The 23,024-nt window shown below is 37.4% G+C and overlaps 1 protein-coding gene across 1 annotated transcript in view; it reads right to left on the bottom strand.

The window, feature by feature from the left end:
• Positions 1-23,024, bottom strand: part of ADCY1 (adenylate cyclase 1) — a 165,473-nt gene that overhangs the window by 13,659 nt on the left and 128,790 nt on the right. Inside the window, exons 11-17 of the mRNA XM_054814354.1 lie at positions 22,147-22,231; positions 18,125-18,214; positions 15,000-15,256; positions 14,240-14,366; positions 5,675-5,791; positions 4,397-4,543; positions 3,916-4,014 (exon numbers count right to left, since the gene is read on the bottom strand). Of these exons, the coding sequence (XP_054670329.1) occupies positions 3,916-4,014; positions 4,397-4,543; positions 5,675-5,791; positions 14,240-14,366; positions 15,000-15,256; positions 18,125-18,214; positions 22,147-22,231 (922 nt within the window). The remainder of the gene's footprint in view (positions 1-3,915; positions 4,015-4,396; positions 4,544-5,674; positions 5,792-14,239; positions 14,367-14,999; positions 15,257-18,124; positions 18,215-22,146; positions 22,232-23,024) is intronic.

Below are 23,024 nucleotides of genomic sequence, written 5' to 3' on the forward strand. Positions count from 1 at the left end.
CTGAGAAGCAGGTGAAATACCGAAGTGAAAAACAATGAAAAGCTCAGACTGGATGGCTTAGGAAAAGAACGTAACCCATTTTGCTGTTTGTGAAAAGAAACTTTTGATGGTGGCTATTGCACATGCATTCTTTTCTCAAGTAGTGATTTTTTTTTTCTTCTCTCTCTCTCTCTTTTTGATTTCTGGGAAGAATGAAAAGCAAAGTTCCCGTGGTAAAGTGGTTCTGTTGCTAGAGAGCTGCAGATGTTTGTTGTGAGCATGGCAGGGAATATAACCTGCTTTCTTACAAAACTGCTTTGCTTGATGATTATTAATAACTATAGTTTCTGCCCTCTTCTCCCTTTGGGGCTTTTGCTAGCTCCCAGCTCCATGGGGTGCATGCTGTTCCCATTGACAAAATTCCTGTTAGGCTTAATCCTGTGAGATGCAGAGCACCCCTGTCTTCTTTCCTTTCCAGGCAAGCTGAAGTATGTTGTTATAAAACATATCTAAATGAACTAAAGCAAAAGAACCAGAAGGGATCAAATAAAATGCTAAAGTATCAACTTGTAAAAAAACGCCAAAATGTAAGAAACTAATTTTTACTACTCTAGTCTAATTAAACTGTGGAACTAATTTTCAGACTATATTGTGGATTCCAAAAGTTAGCTAGATTCAAACACAGTTACTCAAACTCACGGAAGAAATATTTGCTACAAAGTAGTAAAAAGATATTATCTATAGCTCTAGAATTTCTTAAGCAGCATATCATTAGAAAGTGTAAAAGGGATGTTTGCATGTTCATCCTGTAACTCATGCCCTTCCCCCAGGTTATACTATTGGCTAAAGACAGGTTAGTAGAATAGACCTTTGACCTGATTCAATATGGTTGCTTTTATGTTGTGCTCTTATTTGAATAATAAATATGAATTCTTGAACAGATTTGCAAAGTGAAAGTGGGTGAAAGGTAGGATATGGTGAAAGAAATGCAGGGTCAGTGGCAGTCTAGCTTCAGTAGGGTGTTGCACAACAGGGCTATGGCAGCTGGCATGAGATGAGAGCTTACTAGGTTTTTGTCATGATAGTGAGATTTTATAAATGGAGTACTTGACAGTGGCTGAGAAACCTGAGAAACAGGTTGCTATTTGCTTTATTCAGCTCAGTTTGAAATGATTCCTTCATGTGGCTGGGAAATTTACAAAAAGTGGAGCAAATTGCTAACAAAAAATTATGAAAGCCATCCTTGGGCCAGTCCCACTTTTTAGAATGGATATTTTTATTCACCTGCCTAGGTCTCTGGCATTCTGCTTCTTGCAATGTCAACTAGCTCTACTCTTTTCCAGCCTCATCAAGACAAAGGAAGAACAAGAATTAAGTTTAAAGAGCTGATGACTACACTTCCAACAGAGAAGGAGAAGAATATTAAATGTCTGGAGGAGGGAGGGAGAGTGTATAGTTTTATTCAATCCTCTAATCTTCTTTATATTTCTTATCCCTCCATTTCTTTGCTGCCCAATGAATGCTTTGATTTCCTGCAATGCCCCTCAGAATTGCAGGAGAGAGGACTGGTGACAAATACTGGATGAGCTGCAGGTGACAGATGCCTCTCAAAAGGATTACTGGCAAAGTCTTTTGAACCTGCACTGAAGAACACCACAAAGTTAGGACCCTGGTGAAATCACAGACGTCATTTCAAAGGACTCCACACATACAATGAACTTATATTGTGCAAAAGATCTACAAAGAGCTTGGTTTGTGTGCTGCCCGGATGGCATAACTGGCAAGCAATTATTTATTTAAACATCAGAGGAATAGTTACTGGAAAGACTGCCCAGACCATCACAGCAAAACCGCTCTGACAGAGGCAATGTGTATTTACTATAGTCACCTGCTGAAGTCAAGCTGCAGAAACAACAGTCCTGTAAAATATCAGATTTAAATATTTAACTTCATCAGGCTACTGGGTTCTTATGTGTGTAAATATCCTCAGTTAAGAGCACAGTAAACCCCATCCTCATGTCCAAATCCTAGTATGAAATTCGTGGCTCACAATCAGAGGCTGTGCCAGATTTTCTGATGAAGTTGGGATACCCCCAGCAGAGGGGAGACCAGAAGCACTTGAGTCTCCTATGGCTCCCATGGACACTTATGACTCCATAGGGCAGCCCAGGGACTGTGTGATGGCTGGCAGTGAATGTCTGTGCATGATGGGCTACTCAGGATCATTGGACTTTTAATGCATAGGTGCATGCTGAAGACCTAATGAGAAACTGCCACGATGATGTGTATAATTTCTACTCATTTGTGTCACATGAGCAGTGGGAAGGGAACACAGAAGAGCTGAAACCCCAAGTTAAAGTAAAAACAAATTGGCTGTTTCATACAAGATCTTTAGGATTTCTGGAATACAGAGTGTTAAATAAATTCTACATGTACAGAAAAGATCAAAATTTGCCCCAAGATTTCAGAGAAACGCAGAGTGCTGTACAAGACCTTCTGCAGTGATTTAAAATGCATTACTATCATAAGCTCAGAGCAGTATCTTCAGTACTGGGCTAACTCAGCTGACCCTTCAGTTAGCAACTATAAAATACAAGAGATAAACATGTTTAGGTTTTGGAACATATGCTGCCAAAGTTACCCAATAACACACTTGTTTTCAGGATTATAGTTCAAAGAGCATTTATAGCAGACACACAAGTACGCTGTTGCCTGTTTGCCTGAGATCACACCAAACAAAATTCAAAGGATCATTTTTTTTTCCTGTCTCGGGACCCAGGAGTCAAACATTTCAGTATAAATAGACTTTTAAAAATACTTTTCTCTAATGTGTAGATTTCTAGGAATGATACAAAGGAAAACATCAGTTGTAAATACCCTGCAGATCAGAAAATTAGTTGCATGTTATATATTCCAACAGTTGATTTCAATGTGGCCTTGTTTTTTATTTACTTAACAAGGATAATTGTTGCTAGAGAGTTCACAGGCCATCTTCTGGCTCTTTTCTCTTTTGCCCTCTAATTTGATGTTATTTTGCAATACTAAACTATACGCATGAGTGTACCTCTACCACATATGTACATGCGTATCAGACCAGGGGAGAGGTGTCTGGAAATTCTGGCCAGAGTAGGTGTGTGGATTGCTTTCATTGTCATTATATTCTGCATATTAATACTTTTATTAATTTTTCATAAATTATTTTATAATAATTATTATTGTGCATAGTACTCTGTATATAATATGTTTAGTATACTGTCAACAGGGTTCTCTGCTTTTCCAGATGCTGCATGCAAATCTAGGAAATCTCTGTCCCAAGACACAAACTTATGGTGAGAAACACACTCAGGAGTAGTAATAAGGATACAGAAGAAAAACTTTTTATTGCTGAGTAATTAAAGAGGTAAAAAGAATGCTAGCAGTAGAGACAGAGAAGAGCTGATTTGGAGGGACCAGAGTTAAGTGTAGCAATGTATTTAGCACTAAGTTCCTGTCCATGATGGGAGTTGGGAGAGGCTGTTTATTTAAATTGCAGGTTGCACCCAGATTTCAATATAAAAAAGAAAAAAAATATTAATATTCTTGTGTTAGTTTTGCAGCAATTCTTTACACCTAGAATCTCCCCTTCCCTGCATCTTAGAAGGTCATCTAAGATACCGGGTTTAAAACACTACCACTCTGACTTAGGAACTTTATACGCCAATTTGCAGAGAATCAAGAGCTGCAGACAATGAAATCCCATATGAAGGCACATGAGCAACTGCTAGGATGGCAATTTTTCTTTTCAGGCTACAGTAGTTCTTTGAATTTCAGATATAATTGTTGTAAAGAAGTAATACAAGTTATCTATAGTCGCATAGAGTTATGTTTCTGATGTTTTTCTGGAAATTGAAGGAGAATGGTTCCTCCACAAATGACCATCACGTAAAATCTTCTTACCTTAGTTCCTGAAGTAGGTACGAGTCCCACAGCTGCCATATATGTACTTCCAATTGTCTTGATCTTTTCTATGTCCTTATAATATTCTTTGTCCATAAGCTTTGTTTAAAACATAAAACTGTTAAATATTACATAATATTTTAGACAAGCAACCATAATTATCAGATAATATGTGCAAGTTGATTAAACCGTATTATTTTTGGCAAGTTGAGGCTTGCCCACTTTGAGGTCATTGAAAAAATTACCATTAACTTGCATTTTAATACTCTTCCTATATTAGAGGTATTTGAGGTCAGACTCATGTGCCTGAAAATACAAACTGGGCACTTTGGAGAAGCTCAGTGAACACCAACTATAATTAAATAGGAAGTTTACAGTACTGTTTTATTTGGCAGTTCAAAATACACTGCTACAGATTATCTCTGTTGATAGTAATTTGGTAGAACTGATATGGTCAAAAGACAAATTGTTTAGACCTTACCTCATCAAAATCAGCAATAATTTCATTTAATAGGCGTAAACATTCCACTCCCATATTATTGCCGTCCAATTCGATGTAGAAATCATTGAAATTTGGGATGGAAGCAAACATCACTCCCACTTGTGAATATGACTGGTAATAAAGGTCCTGCAGTTCATGAGCAGATATAATTTTTATTTTAAAAGATTAATCTAAACCAGGCATCATTATTATGATATCTATTCTACTGCTAAGCAATAGCTAGGACAAAAGCCATCATTTTTAGCAGAGAGAAAGCCAGCCTCATTAAAAAATGTTGAAAGATCTCTCCACTCAAAAACACAAAAGAAAATTAACACCTAAGCTATTAAATCCATTTAAAACAACTTAGTGTTTTTCTCTGTTTAGACATGAAAGTAGTGAGTAAAACTTTTGTAAAAAGTCTTAACAGTTGTAGAACTTTTATTGTATGAGAAAGATAAATGCATTTTCTCAATTTTGTTTTATAACTAAAATAGGAGACGGAACAATTTTACCCTGCAGCACAAAACCAGCCTCGCTCCTTCATGTCTTTCCCTGTGTTGCAGAGTCCTGTATTCACATTAACAGTATAATGCTGTTCTGTACATTAAAGTTTCTGCTTAAGAATTTGGAGAGCTCACAGAAAGTAAAACCACTCTTCTGTGGCTCAAATACATTGATCCAAACTCTCAAGAGCAGCATCATGGCCATTTCAGCTACTCCAGTGCTGCAGGTATTGATAAGGGCTTCCTGAACCACTTTAATCAATGCGCTCTTTGATGTTAAAAGCTACTGTGTCTTCCTTGGGTGTGTACAATTCTCTGTGTTTAACTTTAAATGGATGGGTTTGGTAATGGCAGCATATTTCCAGAACTAGAGTGGTTCATATGGAAGTGTCTGGCAGTTCATACACTTCACCATTCAGAACCAAACTTAGCTCATGAAATACTGTGATAAACCCCAGTATTCTAAATTGATTGGGGAAAAAAAAAAAAGTGATTTGCATGCAGACACTTGGCTGCATTCACGTTGAATGACACAACATACCCTTATCCTGCTTTTTATTAAAATTCCTCAGAGAAGGAGGATTCTACAGCCAAAGAAATAATCCCAATCTAATTCTTGAACACAAGTTTTTACAAAACTATTCTTTTTAACATGAATGCAATTTTATAAGTCCAAGCCTTTCTTGAAAATGTACAGTGGAAAGGTAACCCAAGCCACACAGGGTCACATCCATACAACATTACCATGTATTTAAATTTTATTTTGGTTTACCATATTTCTTGGATTAGACATAAGAAAGTGCTGTGCAACGTGTGCTGGCAACAGGTTGAAGAGAATTCTTTTATTATCCAGCTTGACTCTCTCCATATCATCTCTCTCTTCTTCTGCCTGTGGGCATAGAGGAAAAGTAAAACCTTTCCAAAAAGCAAAAAATTAGCTGAAGCCATCAAATAGCTTCTATTAATTCATTCTTTGAAATTAAACTGAGCAAAATAATGCCTGCAAAGTAGAGTGAGAACAGTTCTCTTATATCATGCTTTAACATTGGGGAAAAATCTCTTTTTTAAGTTCTGAGTAATTCAAGCTAAAGTCTCTGGGCCGATGGCTACTTTCAGGGCTTGATCAGCTAAGTGTATTGGTGTCTTCAGTAGTTTTGTGTTCTTTTAAATAGGCCCTTGACATTTTTGCAGAGTATAAAGCTAGAATAATGCCACTTAAATCACATGGGTCTTGGAGGCCAGTTACTTCCAAGGTAGGTGGAGACAGTGACAGCAGTATTTGATCCACCTTTCAAAAAAGATAAGTTTGGAGAATCGTCAGTGTTTAAAGCAAACCTACTTCATTTTGCAGTCAAATGGAAACAGACCTGATAAGACAGTAACTTCAACAGAGAAAAAGGTTTTAAAATTGAACATCCTTAAGAATGATAACAAATACGAAAAATATTTTAATATAAAAATTTCTAGAGGTGTTTTTAATTACTTTGGTATTTGTGATGAAACCATAGACAGTTCCTGTGCACAGAAATTTCTGTGCACAACAGCAACAGAAATTCTATCATTTATGTGAATGACAGTGTTCTGAAAGAGTGCCTAGGAGTTAACACGTCTGAGGTCCTTAACCCAAGATACAAGTGTCTTATTACAAGTGACTTCACTCACAGGAGTTAGTGGGAGTCACACATTAGGAAACAACTCTAAAAATAAAATACAAATACTGAATATCTAGGTCCCAAACCTCATTTGGAACTCCTAGGTTTGCAAATTCCAGCCTAGTCTTTAGTAGACTCTTCCGCAAAATTCCTTCTCTGGAATTTGTACCTTTTTGTTAGAGTGACTTGTGGCCCCACATTCTGATTTCAATTAGAAAACATCTGATCAGTATCATCTAATTCATCTCATAGAAATCACAGCTTATTCTTTGCTCTTCAATCACACTCACAGAACTGTAACACAAAGCTTCTGCTGTGAGCCCAGTATAATTTTATCTAGTTACAGTCAGCAGAAGACTGGAAAGCCAAATTCTCAGGCATTGTTGAGAAACTACAATCACATAAACCACTGAAGAATCTGTTCTAACCTTTGCTGGTGTTCCTTTTGTATCTAGAATTTGCTATTCTGATCTATTACAAAGTCCACATACTTTTCTCACTATCCATTCCTGTCTAAATAGGAGAAAACTAGTCACCTCTTGCTTTTGTATAGTCTTAAAATAGTCCTTTCATGTAATTTTTTTTTTTTTTTAAGGAAGTGAATTTTTGCTTTCCATGACAAAACTTAGGAAACACCCTATTTATTCAAATCACACAGTCCGCTTTGCCTTGCAGTTGACTTATGTATTCTTAAATTTCTTTACAAGTAGAAAGAATGCTGAAAGATAATTGGTTTTATAAACATAAATTCTTCAGGAATCATTCATTTTTGAAATAAATTCTCAGCTCTTCCTCTAATTTGTGAATTTATTTCAGAGGTGAAATCTCAGTAAACATTAAATAGCAGTTAAGCTCTGCAAGAAATATACCTGAAATCTTTATTCTAAGCAAGTATGTATTTCCTGTTTGTGAGATGTTTCCCTAACACTTTCTTTGCTGTTTAAATTTCATATGCTGTTTTCTTAAAATATCCTTCCCGTATTTTGGTGGTATAACTCTATCTCTGACTTATTGTTGTCTATAAACATGTGTAATGGCCTCTTGCATTTAGTCTGACTGTTGGAATTTACATGTTCTAACAGTAAAAATAAAAAGCTTTTTCCAGACGAAAATCCAAACCAAGCTTACAACTCCATTTTTACATCATACTGGAATATGGGAAATCTTAGTCTGATGACAGCAAAGATATCTGCAAACTGAATTCATGCTCTGAATAAAAAGTCTATTTTGGGCTTGCTTATCCATTCCTCTATTTTCTGAATTAGAACTTTTTTGTTACTTTCTTCCTAGGAATGTTTAAGGTTCTCAGTTAAACTCCCAATACAATATTGGGCAGAACAGCAGCCTAAAGAACAATACATGTTTGGGCCAGGGCATAGACATTTCTGGACAAGTCAAAACAATCAAGCAGTGGTAGGTAAGTGGAGTAATCAATCTAATGCATTGCATGGATAGCGATGTTGCTCAGTCACTGGCAGCTGCTGTTCATTCCTGATCTGGAAATGTGTGATCAGATTCCTCTGCCTTGCCCAGTCATGGACCAAAACGTTCATTTTGGATGGCATTATTGAGAAGGTTCTTTAGCTATATGTGGTGTTTCCTACCATTGTGTATGATTCACAACAAAGGTTTCAGAGCAAGCCACAGGACAAGGACAAAGCTGCCAGCACTGAAGCAGACCCTTGTGACCTTGGTCATGTTGTTGGACTTCCATCCAGCCTTTGACACACAGAAATAAAAGACAATTCTAATATACCAACATAAAATAAATGAGAAAGGACTGATTGTTTTCTTGCTGTTTCCTTCTGATGGAACTTTAAGGCATGTGATAACTTTTCTTCTCCTTTCTGTCTCGCTTCGATACAGTCATGAAACTACTGGGAGAGAAATGCCAGTGACACTACTCTGTGTGTGCAGGTATGGGTGTGACAATGTTCACAATGATGGGACCACAGCATGACTAATAAGCTGAGAACTCAGCTCTTGAGTGAAGAGCTAATGGCTCAAACCAAACCACCAAAGTCATGACTGAAGGGGTGGCAAAATCCTCTAAGAGCAGGGAAACGCATTAAAGATGTCACCATTGCTAAGAAACACAGTAGAATGCTACATTTCCAACACACCTAGCAAGTGTGTCTTCCCCTCTTCAGATGCAAAACTGTTAACTACAGTTTTGACTCTGAGAGGTTCAGTTGCCAGAAATAAGATGAAAGACACTAAGGTCATGGAAGGCCCTCAAATATTACCATGGTAATGGCAGCAAAGCCTAAATAGAGGCAAATTATGCAAACAGCCGATCAAGGGAAATGTAGGTCAAGAGCTCTTAGCTTTTTGTGCCCTGGCCTATTTCAGGTAAGGCACTTCCTAGACAACAGGGAGAGAGGAGTGCACTGTCTCCTTGTGGTTCAGGGAGACATTTGCAGGCAATGCCTGTGTGGGGTAATGCAGTGCCATGAACAATAAGCTGTGTTAGCTCTGCCTGACCTAGCCCCAGACCTAGAAGCAGAATGTTCATGGAATTAGCATAGCACTCCTTCTCAGCTACTTAGTCATGTATATTAGCTTAGACCACACACTGGGTTAATAGTGCTATATTGTTGCTGGTACCCTTGACAGAGTCTCTGCATCGACTGCGCTTACAGCATCTAAACATACCAAATATCTAATATCCTGCCTTTACTAAAGTGATCTGCTAGAAGTATGAACTGAAGTGTACCTTCTGTGCTACTAGTGCATAGAGTTTGAGTATCCATCCTCTTGCCCTGTGCTGCCTAAGACAGCTCTCATATATACAACTTCTCAGGAGCTGCCTGGGGAAAGAGGAAAGATCTTGTGTCAAAGCCAGATAAGGAGTGAAGGTCAGGTAAAAAAAGACTTGGTCATGTTCAGCAGTGAAGACACTAAAACTATTCCATCACACGGCTATATGGGGAGGGAAGTAAATTGATTATAGGTAATTTCTGGATCTTTTTTCAGCTTCCTGCTTTCTGCCCTTCAGGGGAATGCAATGAAAACTGTCTTTCCTCCTTGTGACTCATGAAATCCTAGTGCCTACTCTTTGAGCAGCTGAGATAAAAGGATGTGTAGGCATCACCCTTTCCCAGGCAAAACTGAGAAGGGAGAAGGGAGAAGGAGTACTTGAGGCTGGAGAAATAAGATTAAAATAGCACGGATCACAGGTATTTACATTCCTGGTAGAAATATTATCCAGACAGCTCAATAGCATCCAAACCTTCATCTATTTGCCCCTATTCCTATTGGTTAATTAAGGAAAGCTGCCAGCATGATATTTATGCAATAGCTGCTGGCTCAGAAAACAAGCAGATTATTGTGAAAATAACAAGAAAGAAAATACATAGGCATGAGCAGCACAATTTTTCACATTCTGCTTTTTGCTTATACCTGTTTGGTATTCATGGCAGCTAGGTCATTTTGCAGAACTTAACTGTATTTGCAGAGCAGCAGTATCTAAAAGCAGGCTTTGTTTTTATTTCAGACCTGGTGACAAAATTTAAAATGTTCTTTGGTACTATGGCTTTTGACATCAATGTAATTAACAGCTATTGCATTTTACAAAGTTACACAGCATCCCACAGTTTTTACAATGCTGGTAACTGGTTACACATGCTCTGTTCATGAAGTGGTCAGAGCTGCTGTATCACCTGAGCTATCAGGAGACTGTTTAATAAGCACAAAAATGCTGTAGCCATGTCGCTAACTGAAGAGTTATCACATGAAAATTCACTGTTTCAAGATACAGCTAATAAGAAGCCAGGCACTAGTGCGGCAGAAACATCATTTTTGTACCTGAAGGTGGCACTAAAATCACAGGGAAGAAACCCATCACACTGCTTCTATAGGGCCAAATTTTTAAAAGAAAGGGCAAGCACACCTGACAAGTCCTGCCTGCCGACTGTAAAATACCTATTTCTTACAAGTATCACAGATTAGAAAAGATAGTTGAATGATATTCTAGTATTCCCTAAAGAATACAACAATCAGTCATATCATTGTATTATTCTTATTTTCCTCCTCTGACAAATGCTGGGTGAGTGAGCAACTCTTTTTTTGGCAGTTTTAGCTTCTTCATAAATATATTGCTTGTATTTATTTGTTCATTTTTTCCCCAGTTTTGTTGAATAATTTGCATAAGCAAAAGTGATTATTAGTAACAAATAAGTAAAATGCTCCTATACTTGCTATTCACAGTTATTGTCATATGAGGCACACAGTGTTTCTCAGCAATGTTCTGTAGGAAACAAAATTTTCCTCCCACTGCCTGTTAAGAACCACCCCCCCAAAAAAAACCTGATTTTTTTTTTTTCTGGAAATACTGTGATATTCAGAAAGGTTAAATTTGGCACAGAAAAACAAAATCAACAAAACAAAATCAACAAGAACCTAGAACACCATTCATGTGTGAATAGTAAGAACAAATATAAATGTTTTAACAACTTATCATCGATCAGAAAAAAATATCTTTTCCACAGAATGTACACAAACCATACTGTATTATCTCTGTTCAGGTTACATTGCCTAGATGCAGGCAAATTAGATAAACTTTTCTTGAAACTGTATCATTTTTCTAAATCAGTTTTTCTTGTTTGAAATCTGCTTTTCCTTAAAACACATTTACTTCCTGATGTGGCAGATGAAATCTATGGAAATGGGTTTCTGTCAGACCTTAGCATAGACTACTGAGCATCTATCTATATATTCTTATTAATAATGGTATTAATTGCAAGATACTTTAAGTGTTCAAAATATCATTTAGTTAGTACTAGACTGTTGTTCATGATGAAGTAAATGAAAATATCTACAAAATCCTTCTTATTGCAGCTTATGCCACAAATGTTTTTATTCATCTGAGAACATTTTTACAGGATCAGCCCCACAATAAGCCTTACTAAAAGTACACAAACAAAGTGGTTACAGCTTCCAGAATAGCCCTTGAGTCTGAAATTATCCCAGTTGTAAGCTAACAACTGCAAAGCTTCCTAAGAATACATGTTGTACCATGTTGGCACACCTTTCACATGGCAGTGGCTGGCTACTGGGAGATGTGAGCCTCCAGCTCTAGCAGTGGTTCATGCAATTCAGTGTTTGCACAAAGAACTAGCACAGTCACTCTTAAAAGCAGAAGAAAATCTCCACAGTCCCTGTGCACTAAGTCAATGGTCTTTCTAAAACTTCTGCTACCAAGAATGTAACCGATTTAAGCCAAACGGTTAAATGGTAAGTAGTACTGTGGCTGTAGAGAAACATAACCAAGAATGCTGTTTAACCATATACAGGGCTCCTGCAGTCCAGCAGCTGCCACTCAGGAAGGTGGTTTTTACCGTCGTCTTCTCTTTGAGATTGTTAATTAGTCAGCATGGAGTTTGCTGACTATTCAAAGGCAGTTTTAACATTTAGATATTTCCAACCAACAGTCTTCCCAAAGCTTTTAATACTCAGATTTTTAGTATGCCAAAGAGCCTAAGAAGTACAAAAACAATGCTATTTTTACTTATCCATTTGAATAGGTAAGCACTTCTGTAACATCCATCATGGCAGTACTTCTGCATGTTATGTTAATTAGCCCTTGTATTCAGTATCATTTACAACCAATACACAGAGTGGAAAACAGGACAACATTCCTTACAACATGTTATCCACTATTATTTATTGTACAGGGAATAGATTCCATGTGGAATCGAGAACAACAACAGTATATGCCCAGACCATCAAAGAGGCCAAGCATCTACCCAGCATACTGATTTCAAAGAATGGTAGTTATGTTGATCCCTAATTTCTGAATTTCCTACCTACACTGATTTTTTTTTTTCCTTTCTGATTATTATCATGGAAATCTCACAGAGAAGATGGTACCACATAAGTACCTGATTTGCAATTGAGAAGATCTGAAAATGGCATTTGATCTCAGATGAAAAGCCCTTTTTGAAATGGTACCTGAAGATGCTGGACATCATTACTTAAATTTGATAGGCATACATACAGCTTAACTCCTCTTATTGTCCTTCGGAATAAGCGCACAATGGTTTTAAAAATAGTGGTAGATGACTAGGTATTTCTGTAAAACCTGGCCTCAAGAAAACAGAAAAAGGTTGTATTTCTTCCTTTACTATTGTCCAGTTCTGGTCTTTCAGCAAGCAAGCATCCCATTAGTTTCATGTACTTGAATTTTTAAAAATAATCGATTGCTGATTTAAAAGCCAACTTAAAACTAAGCAGTATGTTCCTTATGGATGCACAATTCAGCATGCAATTCAGAGCAGCTGGAATGATGAAAAGTATTTAAGATGCTGGAACCCACTCTTGACCTGTTGAAAGGCCAAAGGATAGCAAAACAGTCTCGTCCTGCTTGCTACTCTATTTCATGGCTAGGAATAACATACAGAATGTCTCATATTCATGGATCATGTGGCACTCACATACCTTCACCATGTGCCAACCTATATAAGGATATCTGCTATACAGCTAGTCATGTGCTCCTCTGAGTTTCAAAGTCAGGGGATTTTTTTTGCCACCTGAAAACTATATTTGGCACCACAGCAAGCAGAAACTATTATCAGTTTGTCCAAAACAAACTTCTGAGGCTGACAGGCACAGCACCTATCAATACCACAGGTCATAGGACAAAAATTAAATTAAGTGATCATGTGTTGTTGACACAGTTAAACAGCACGGAGTCCACAGAAATTATAGAACAAGATAAATTTAAATCATAAAGGAGGTGGACATGGTCTTGGACATCAAGACAAACAAAAAATCCCAGCAGATCTTAACCGTTAGGTAGAAAATCTTTAATAGTGGAAGATAATAGAGCTAGGTCATTCCTGATTTCCTCATTCTAGGTAACACAGTAGAGCCCGGGATGTGTTTAACCCATGTGTTCCAGTCTTGATCTTTACATGTAAAAACAAGCACTGTGACGATTTATACAGTTCTCTTAACAACACAGTTAACAGGTAAGAACAGGACATGACCTCCGTGAACTACAGGAGCGTAAGAGTGTAAGATTTATCATAAAGGCAACTTCCAAATTCCACCAAAATAAACTTACATCTTCTTCACTTTCTTCTTCCCTCAGGGGCTAGTGTGAAACACTTTGGAGGTGGGAATAGGACTGTTAAGAGGCATGACAGGAAGCTGACATTTCCTGATGCCCCTGCTTATGGCTAATATAGTTTCTATAGGTTTTGCTGTGATTATGATAGTTAGGAAATACATTTTCAAAAAAAAGTCCATGCACTTGGTATCCACATAAAGTAGATATTTGCTTCTTTTCGGTTTACCTGACCATCAACTTACTTTCACCACTTTTTATATTATAAAATTAAAAAAACCCATGGATTTAATTTCTTTATCTCAAGTTTATATTGCTAACAGGGAATTTCCCATGTTTGAAATTGTCTCTATTCATAACACACCTTAGATATAAATATATTACTTCATTAATCATGTACTGTTATGGAACAACTACAAATAAAAAAAAAAACCCAAACCACTTCTGCAGAGCAAATGAATTTTATAAGTCTATGGAAAGAAAGTTCTGATAATTTTTCTCTGTACACCAACAGACATGAAAAATTTTGCAAGTGCCTTAGTCCAACTAATTTGTTCTGAAAGTATTTGCAAATTTTGTGTGCATGGATACTAGAAAGAAAAGTCCTATGACTTACCTGCACAGCCCAGAGGTAGTCCAGACGCAGCTTCAAGTCCACCTGTCTGGAATGCAGTGCCAAAGCACAAGAGAATAGCAAAATGGCTAGTATTGGTTCATAGCCACGCATATAAAAGGAGCCACCCCTTAAAAGTAAAAGGGAAGTAAATGGGTTATTCCAGGTTTTCTAATACTTAAGACTGCATATTTTTAATATCAGATCCTTCATTGAGAACATGTGGGTACCCCCCTAATCACTAGCCTTTTCTGAAGAGGCTTATACAGGCAGGGAGATGGGTGACAGTAAATCTGATCACTGCATCACACCAACATTCAACTTCTTGAGGATGTTATAATGCTATACATTATTGTAATATCTGTGCATGGTTTTAATTAGGAAATATAAAAACACTTAACAGCTCAAAAGCTTAAATGAAATTGGAATTGGTGAGGGCTGCTGAAATATGGAAGTGAAGTTTTTAGCAGTGTTTTTCTATTTCATATTATAATTAGACTGCAGTGTAGTTCAGCTGAGATATGTTAGCATAAAACTACAGAATAACGGAGCAACAGTTGCTGGTTCCCAAAATCTGATCTCCTGTTGATGGATATTACTAGTTCCTACAATTGCTGGGGAGAGGATGGCTTAAGTATTTCTTATGCTCTACTGAGTATATAGCAGCACTGAATGCTAGGTGACAATTCACAGATGAGTAATCAATGATGTTGTGACTATCTCTACAGAAGTAACCATTGCTTTCACTTTGCAAGATACCTACCCCACTGCTTTTCTATAACCACTGAGTTCCAGAATAACTATGTACAAAATTGTAACAAAAAGCAGGAGAATCATTTTTGGCAAGGAAGATACACGTAGAAATATTGCCAAGGTGAGAGTCCCCACTACACAGGAAAGGAAAGCATAGTGGGCTGTGTCACATGGAAGTTCGTTCATTGTTTTATTTGTTCCACCAGGAGAAATGATGACTATTGAACTGCTGGAATTGGTATTCCAAACCCAAGGCATACAGCCAACCTAGAAAAGACAGGAGAGGGGTAGAAAGTTAGATATGAAATAAACAAATGCAGCTGCTATGGGGGCTGACTGTAGTTGGTTTCTAATTGGGAAAATATGGCCATGGAGTTCCCATCCAGCTCACTGCTCTAATAAAATCTCTCTCCTTTTCCTGTAACGCTTTACTCAGTTTTAGGTGGGAGACACTCTTTGTTCATCAGATGCCAGTAAGGCCAACCAATTAAAGTCTGGGCTTAGCTGAATAGTTTCCCTCTCAGTGCTCAAAACCAAGAGATTCTCAAGCCAACATATTCCTGATAAATTAAGGAACTTCAGTAAACATTTTATGTGGCCATGCAGGTGAGAAAGGTCCTTGCACAGAGCACAGAAAGAAATGTGTTTGTTTTATAGACTATGTAAATTGTATCAATTTCAATTAAACAAATATAAAACATATTTTAATCTTTGATTGGAAAGCTAAACACGAATAATATTTCTTTCCTCCACCTCAGAGCTACTTCTGCTATCACATATGATTCAAATACAAGGCCTCATCTTTAATTATTCCTGCCATTTCTGTTATCCAAAGAATTCCATTTCCTCGCTAGACTGGGAAATAAAAAAAAATGTTTTAGTGCATTTCCTATGGGAAATCTGAGGAAATTTAACCTGCTTCTTCCAAAGGCAATGTCATGTACACATCTCAGAGCTGTTATCCAAGGAAGGGAGGAATTTCTGGCAAATAGTGCAAGTCCCTAGAGCTCCAGTTATAATTGCACTCCAACCTTCATTCCTTACAAAGGGAGAGGATAAGAGTTAGCATAAATGGGGAGAGTGGAATGGTAGTATGAAATTGATTTTAACAGGCACCGCCACATAAGCCCTGCCCTGTACTTAAGCTTCTCTTTTGAAGTGTTTTATTAGACCGTTTTATTTCATCCTAACCACTGATAATGAAATTTTACAGCATGCTGTAAAATAACTGACAACCTGAAAGGTGATTAAGCGATATATTTTACATGGGGTTGTAGTAATTTAAAAAGATGAGACATAACAGATAAAATGCGAGTTAAACTCATAATGGCTAACATTAGGAAATGAGATGAGAGTGAAGTGAAAAATCCATTTAATGTAATTTTGTTCAATATCCTTAAAAATGCTGTTCATACTAAACTCATCTGAAAACACAGGCATGCATGAGGACTTCATAAATGATGTGCAATCCATCCAGGAAAACATCAACTGCTTTACAACTAAGAGTGAAACCTCAACACCTATCTCCTCTGTTAGCTGAGAATTCTAGAGGCTTTACTTTGCAGGAACTAGTAATTTCTACTGATTAAACATTTCTCCTAAGCATGTCAATGGTTACAGGCTATTTTTGCTTCAGTAAAGGATAAAGTTATATTTGTGACCTGTTGTTGGTAAAGTTGTAACTGAATGACCACTGCCTTGTTGGAGGCCAGAACTTCTGAATTCTAATCTGCCTTCTTCCACTGATACTCGATGTTGTCTTATGATGTCTGTTTCTCATTTTCACCATCTTTAAGTGACAACAATGGTGCTTGTTTCATTTGGTCAAAGTGTCAGATCTATGGGGGCTGATCCACAAAGGTCCCAGCTGTCATAATATTAATCTCAATCCCAAAGTCAGATACACAGAACTTGCTGAGATGCTAGCTAGCCTGGAGGCACTGCACATGTCTATGCATTTTGGGTTTACATGCGTATTAAGAACCACATATATATATATCTGTGCTATTAGGGCTGTGTGTTACTCACACAGCTGATGTTCAGAAATTCCCAGAAATATCGGAACATCGGCAATTCTTGGCACCTCTCAGGACATTGGAATTCACAAACAAGGGATCCTCTGCCCATTCAGTTCATGTGGATCAGTTTGGTATATGTTCTCAGGGTAGGTCCAGGGATGAGTGAATACACAAAATAAGGGGCTTGGCATCTCAGTTAGCACTGTGAATTGCTCATGAAATCACTATCTTCCTATTGGTCAGAACACATTGCCTAAATCCCGCAGCAAGGCATGATTTGAGGCATCTGCCTCCTCAGCATTTTGTTGTGTTTAGCGTGCTATTTTTGTGTGGATTCTTTCCTTTGGGTACCCTAACATGTTTAATTCATCAGCATTAGCAGCCAAAATGCTGAAATTGAGCGCTAGGAATTTGACAAGCCAACTAAATGCCAAATACTTAGGCAGAAGTTTAAATCCCATTTGACATTCAAGTCCACCATGTAGAACTAGCTGCTAATCTACAGTAAAAGAAGCTCAATTTTCAGAAGTATTGAGCAAGTTCACTTCATACAAGAGAAGCTTCTTAGACATTAGATGTGAATGTATTATGTAAGTAGCACAGTGTAAGCACCTCTTCTCTTTAGGCAATACTGTCCATATTTTAAGATCTCATTATCTCTTCTGATCTGTCTGGACTAAAAATATCCCCGTTATTACACAGAAATATGTTCTGTAAGTTGCCACATAGAAATAAGTAATGCTGTTTGACACCATGCCTTGTCTGTCACAAAATATTAGCCATTGAACTAGTAAGCAAGTTGAACATTTAAAAATAGTTTTCCCATGACATCAGCAGACTATGTGATACTGAAGTTTGATATAAAAATTTCTATAGGTGTTTAGGTATCATCTGTGCAATTTGCTAATATCTTTGCCATTCCTAGTTCAACAGCCCGACTCAGGGCAGTGAAAGTTCAAATTATAGCAAAGGGCTTTTTGAAAAAACATGCTTTGCAAGTATGAATAATAGAGTAGGAATTCACCAGATGAGAATATAGTATGTGTTTAATGGATCCATACCAGGTTGTTCTTTAAACAGAATGCTAAATTAAGCAATACTTGACTGAAATACTCACCACACATCCTTGAGCCACGGAGTATATTAAGATCACAATAAAAATACACAAAATGGTACGAATTTGTATTGTCAGGCACCCTGGAAAACACTAAGGAAGAAAAAAAAAAGATTTATAGATAAAGATTTTAAAATATTTTTTAAAGTGAGGTTGTTATTTTTTAGTCTATAAAAATAAGTGAATAAATGATACAGAAAATTTGTCTGCACTACAAATTATGAAACAAGCATGCATTTATTATTGTATACATGTGCTTTAATGGTAATTGCATTTTTGGGGTAATAAATGTGAAATTATTATTATTGTACATTATTTCTCACTATAATTAAAACTCTTTGAAAACTTAATAGGATGTCCGGTCATAATGCAAATAATAAATTAGGATGGCATTTAATTTTGTTTCCATGGGGAAAATACGCGAAGCATCTTTTGCCTTGCAAATTATCAGCTACAAATAGTAATACAAGAGAACGTACTGTGGTAGCATAGAATTTTGGAGTGGTATTTGTGTCCTCTGCTATAACAGTCACGTTAAATGCCAGGGTAGTTTTAATTATCAGGATGCCTTAAAAATATTGAATTTGTCAGAGCAGAAAGAGCAGTAGAGAACAAAAATGTCTGGTGGAATGGAGTCTTGTGAATCTCTTGCTCATCTCCATATTTATCCTGATTCCATCACTGTGAAGTGTGAAGTGCTTGCTGCTGCGAGCATATATGAAGCCAGTAACAGAAGGTGAGAGAGGAAGGATAAGTCTGTCAGGGTCTAGTACTTATGCTTGTTCCAGTCATACTGATCTACTCTGGTTTCAGGGAAAGCTTCTTTCCTTCTTTTCCTCTTGCATTAAGAATGTTCAGGGCATCTGTTATCTACTGGATCCACGATACATCTTTCAGACCACATGACTGCTTTCAGTGACTTCAAGGGGCAAGAATCAACCTCAGGAAACATCAGATTTAAAGGAGGAACAACTCTGTGTCCCTTAAAAGGAGGAGGCTCCGACTTAACAAGGCTGGATTTGACTTAACATCAAATGGAGCAAGCAAACACCTAATTTTTTGATGAAAGTCACCAGTCTTGAAGAAAAGCTCACTTCATGGGTATCATCAACATCAAAAGCATAGCTTACAGCAGGCAGCAAAGTACCCATAGAGGGGGGCTTCTGTGGCCTTGGCACAATAGAAATCATGTATTGAAACTCCTCCCCTTCCTTTCACATATGCAGAGACACTTCCCCTCTATGTGTGATCATGAATTAAAAGTTTGAGACATTATAGGTGAACCAACTTCATCTAGGCTGTGAAATGTGACAATACAGCAATTACAGAAAAAATGAAAAATGTGTGATCTGCCAATACTTTCTGGCTTCAGTATGGATTAAGTCCATGTAAATGTCAGTGGGGAACAATAAATGTAGTATCAATCCTAGATTTATATAAGTGTATTATGGACCTGAGTTAATTGGCTACACCAGAAACCAGTTTAACTATTAGTTAGCATCAGTAAAATATGTTGGGATACCCGAGGTATATCACCTTTAATAAAACAGTGAGCATATTGTAGAACAAAACCTTTAGATTGTAAGAATCTCGCATTGAAAAGCTGTGTCTCAAGGGAGAGGATATAGCAGTGTCCAAAATTACACTATGAAAAAAGAAATAGACTATTTCTGCATTTATTCATCATTGTGACAGAGTTCAGGTTAGAAGGGACCTCAGGGGGCCCAAAAGTACTGCCTGCCTTGACACCCAGGGCCATTTCTGCAGAGCTGGTCAGTCCCCAGCTTATGTCATTGCAGGGAGTTCTTCCTTCTCAGGGCCTGGGCTTTATATTTATATTTACCTGTGCTGTATTTCATAAGATTGGCCCATTCTGCCAATCTGTCCAGATCTCCCTCAATGGTCATCCTTCCAGTGTGTTGTTTGATCCCCTGAAATTGGAGTCACCTGAAAACTTGACATGAATATACTCCATGTCCTCTCCAGTTGGTGATAAAAATGTTAAACAGGACGGGTCCTAGGATAAACTCCTGTGGTACCCCACTTATTACTGGCTTCCAGGCAGAGTACAACCATTAACTGCTATGCTTTGAATGCAATCATCCAGGCAGTATTTTACCCATCAAGTTGTCCACCAAACTAGACCAAAATCCTATGCACACATGACGTGGAACATGTGTGTTTTTATCCATATAAATAAAATACAAAATAATAATTTTGTTTGAAGGAAATATATATATTCCATTAATTCAATTTGCTACCAGATGTTATCTACTGCTTGGTAAAGAGAGAATCCCCATAGTTTGAAGATAATGCAGCATGGTTAATAGTGACAAAGCAAAATGCAAATTCAAAGATAATGTGTCCTGACACAGTGCACAGACTTTTTTTGTGTGTGTGGTACATATATGTTCTAAATGTTGACATGTTAACTATTGGGTTAAAAAGGAAAAAAAAACAAAACCCACAACCTTTAAAAGGTAAGGTATGAGACATGTCTGAATTAAAACTCTGACTGACACTTAAAAGATTTATACCTCTGACTTTTGGTCATTCCAAGATTGCATCTGTTCTTTTATGATAGCATAGCATTTTGGGCTTCATTTTCTTTGTTTTATTTGTGGAATTTTTATTACTTAAATACGTACTGTGAGATCCTCAAAATGCCAGGTAACTGGTACAATAAAATATTATTATAGTGGTTTTGTGAGTGAGGCATTTGATGCTAAAGCATGGAGAAGTTGAGTCACTTGTCCAGTGTAAAATAGCAAATAAGTGCCAGAAGATTGATTAAAACAGGGGAATGACCAGTTTACAATTCCATATTCATTATACATAGCAGATTGATTATCTTTTATTTATTATATAAGACAAATTTTCACCACAAAATTTCAAACTGTGATATTCTGATGTTTTATATTTCTTTATTTTTCTAATGCTGGATTTGATTCTGTAAGGTACTGAATCTCCAGAGGAATCTGGAACAAATTCAAACTCCATTGACTGCCAAAACAGCTGGAACAAAATTTGCACTAGCCCCAGGGAAATGTCATTAAGAGGAGAGATTTCCTACAACCTTCATCTGTGTTTCTACTGTCCATAGACAGAACAACAGATGATAAACTACTGTGCCTTTATGAAACAAAAGTGATCATCAAAATTACTTCCAAATAATTGTGTAAGTTTATAAATAAAGATCTGCTCTGTACCAGATACTCTGCTACTATACTATTTATGTTTCCATGAAAACAATTACTTTCCTTCTGCCAAAGGGCATTTTTTCTTAAATAAAAATTAGTGTGCGCTAATCACCAAAGCTGATTAACTATGTAGGTGTTTTCTCCTGATATTTGTCTGAAAAGACTAAATTTAGATTAAGCCACTACAGATTTCTTTCATCAGAAAATTAGTCTGTAGCTGCTTTATTCTGATCTGGTAGACATAGTTCTCTCCTACAACAACCAAACATCCTTCTGCATCATTACTGTTGTGAAAATGTAATGCAGGAGAATTAATCATTACTAAAGGATTTGAAAAGGCCAGGGGTTGTGTGTGCAAAACGTTGTGCTTTAACATCAAAATAGCTGCTGCTTTGGCAGAAAAAGTTTTGAAAATAGAGGGGAAGTTAGTAGGACTTTACACCCAGATACCAGTTGGAATGGAAGGGAGAACTAGTGTGCTTCATAGTCAGAAAGCAGAAAAAGTCAGGTTAAGGCAGCTGTTTATCTGAAGACTGGAATGATTCAGTAGCTAGTGGTAGGTGTTCAGGGAAGACGTAGCAAAAGAGACAAAAAAGCATAGCATTACTGGCACTGAGTGCTACATTGCTGTAACCACTCTACTCTCAGGTGAACCATCTTTGGTTTTGAAATGCCTAATATATTACTTAGCAATGAACTTGAAAAGCATATAGATTTCAGACTCTATGAATCTGTGAAGCATGTGTTGATGGCTTCATATTCCAAAGGACGAGCAATGCATAGCCATCAAAAGGAAGAACAGTCATAAAATCTTAAATCACTTACTTGTACTCGTGTGACATGTAGGTACATAATACAAGCCACTAGGAAGCATATGCAGAACACCAGGAGAACAAGAACTACGGTACTCCTAGAATCAAAACACAAGAGAAGTAAAGCAGTGCAACTCAGTAGCAGATAAGAACAAGCAGCACAGGGGTCCTTCTGAAATGGTATTTTGGATGAATGGTGGAGGACCTCCCCCTCCCCCTTGCTGTGGTGCTAACTGTCACAAAGGAAATTTCACAGTGAAATGCACTGCTCTCAAGAATGAGAAATCAGTAAATTCTCTTGTATATGGTGCCCACTCTGACCTCAGCAAGGAGATCAAAGCACCTCAAAAATTCAGCTGTAAGGTGTGTCAGGAGAGATACTTTCTAATTGCAGGCTAATGTGGAATATTCAGCATGATGACTCTTATAAGTGGAGTGTGTAACCCAATTACTTGGTCTTGGCAGCTGTGTAACAGTTACCAGATGCTTTTCCCTTCAAATCTCTCCTCGAAGATTCAGAAATCAGAGGCTAGTCAACTCAGTCACTTATCAAGACAAATAAAATCAGACCAGAGTGCAATCCCTTCTTCTAATGAAACAGAGCAACTCCCTCCTTTTGAGCCTTCCTCAATGGTTAGAAAAATCTTAGGTTTCACAAAGATACTACAATAAATCTTTTAATTCTTAATCTTCCCTCTCCTGATCTTTCAAAATAGGCTGCTGCTTTGTGAGATGAGGGGTGCAGACCAAGCACTTCCTTCCTCCAGAAAACCTGCATTATTTGAACAGTACCTCATAGATGTGAGCAAGCTGGCAAAATTAGTCCACCAGTGCTGGTGCTTTGATTTATGTTCAGGGACAGCCTGGCCCCAAGCCAGCCATGGAACCAGA

This window comes from Grus americana, chromosome 2, assembly GCF_028858705.1.
Source record: "Grus americana isolate bGruAme1 chromosome 2, bGruAme1.mat, whole genome shotgun sequence".
NCBI classification, from domain to species: Eukaryota; Metazoa; Chordata; class Aves; order Gruiformes; family Gruidae; genus Grus; species Grus americana.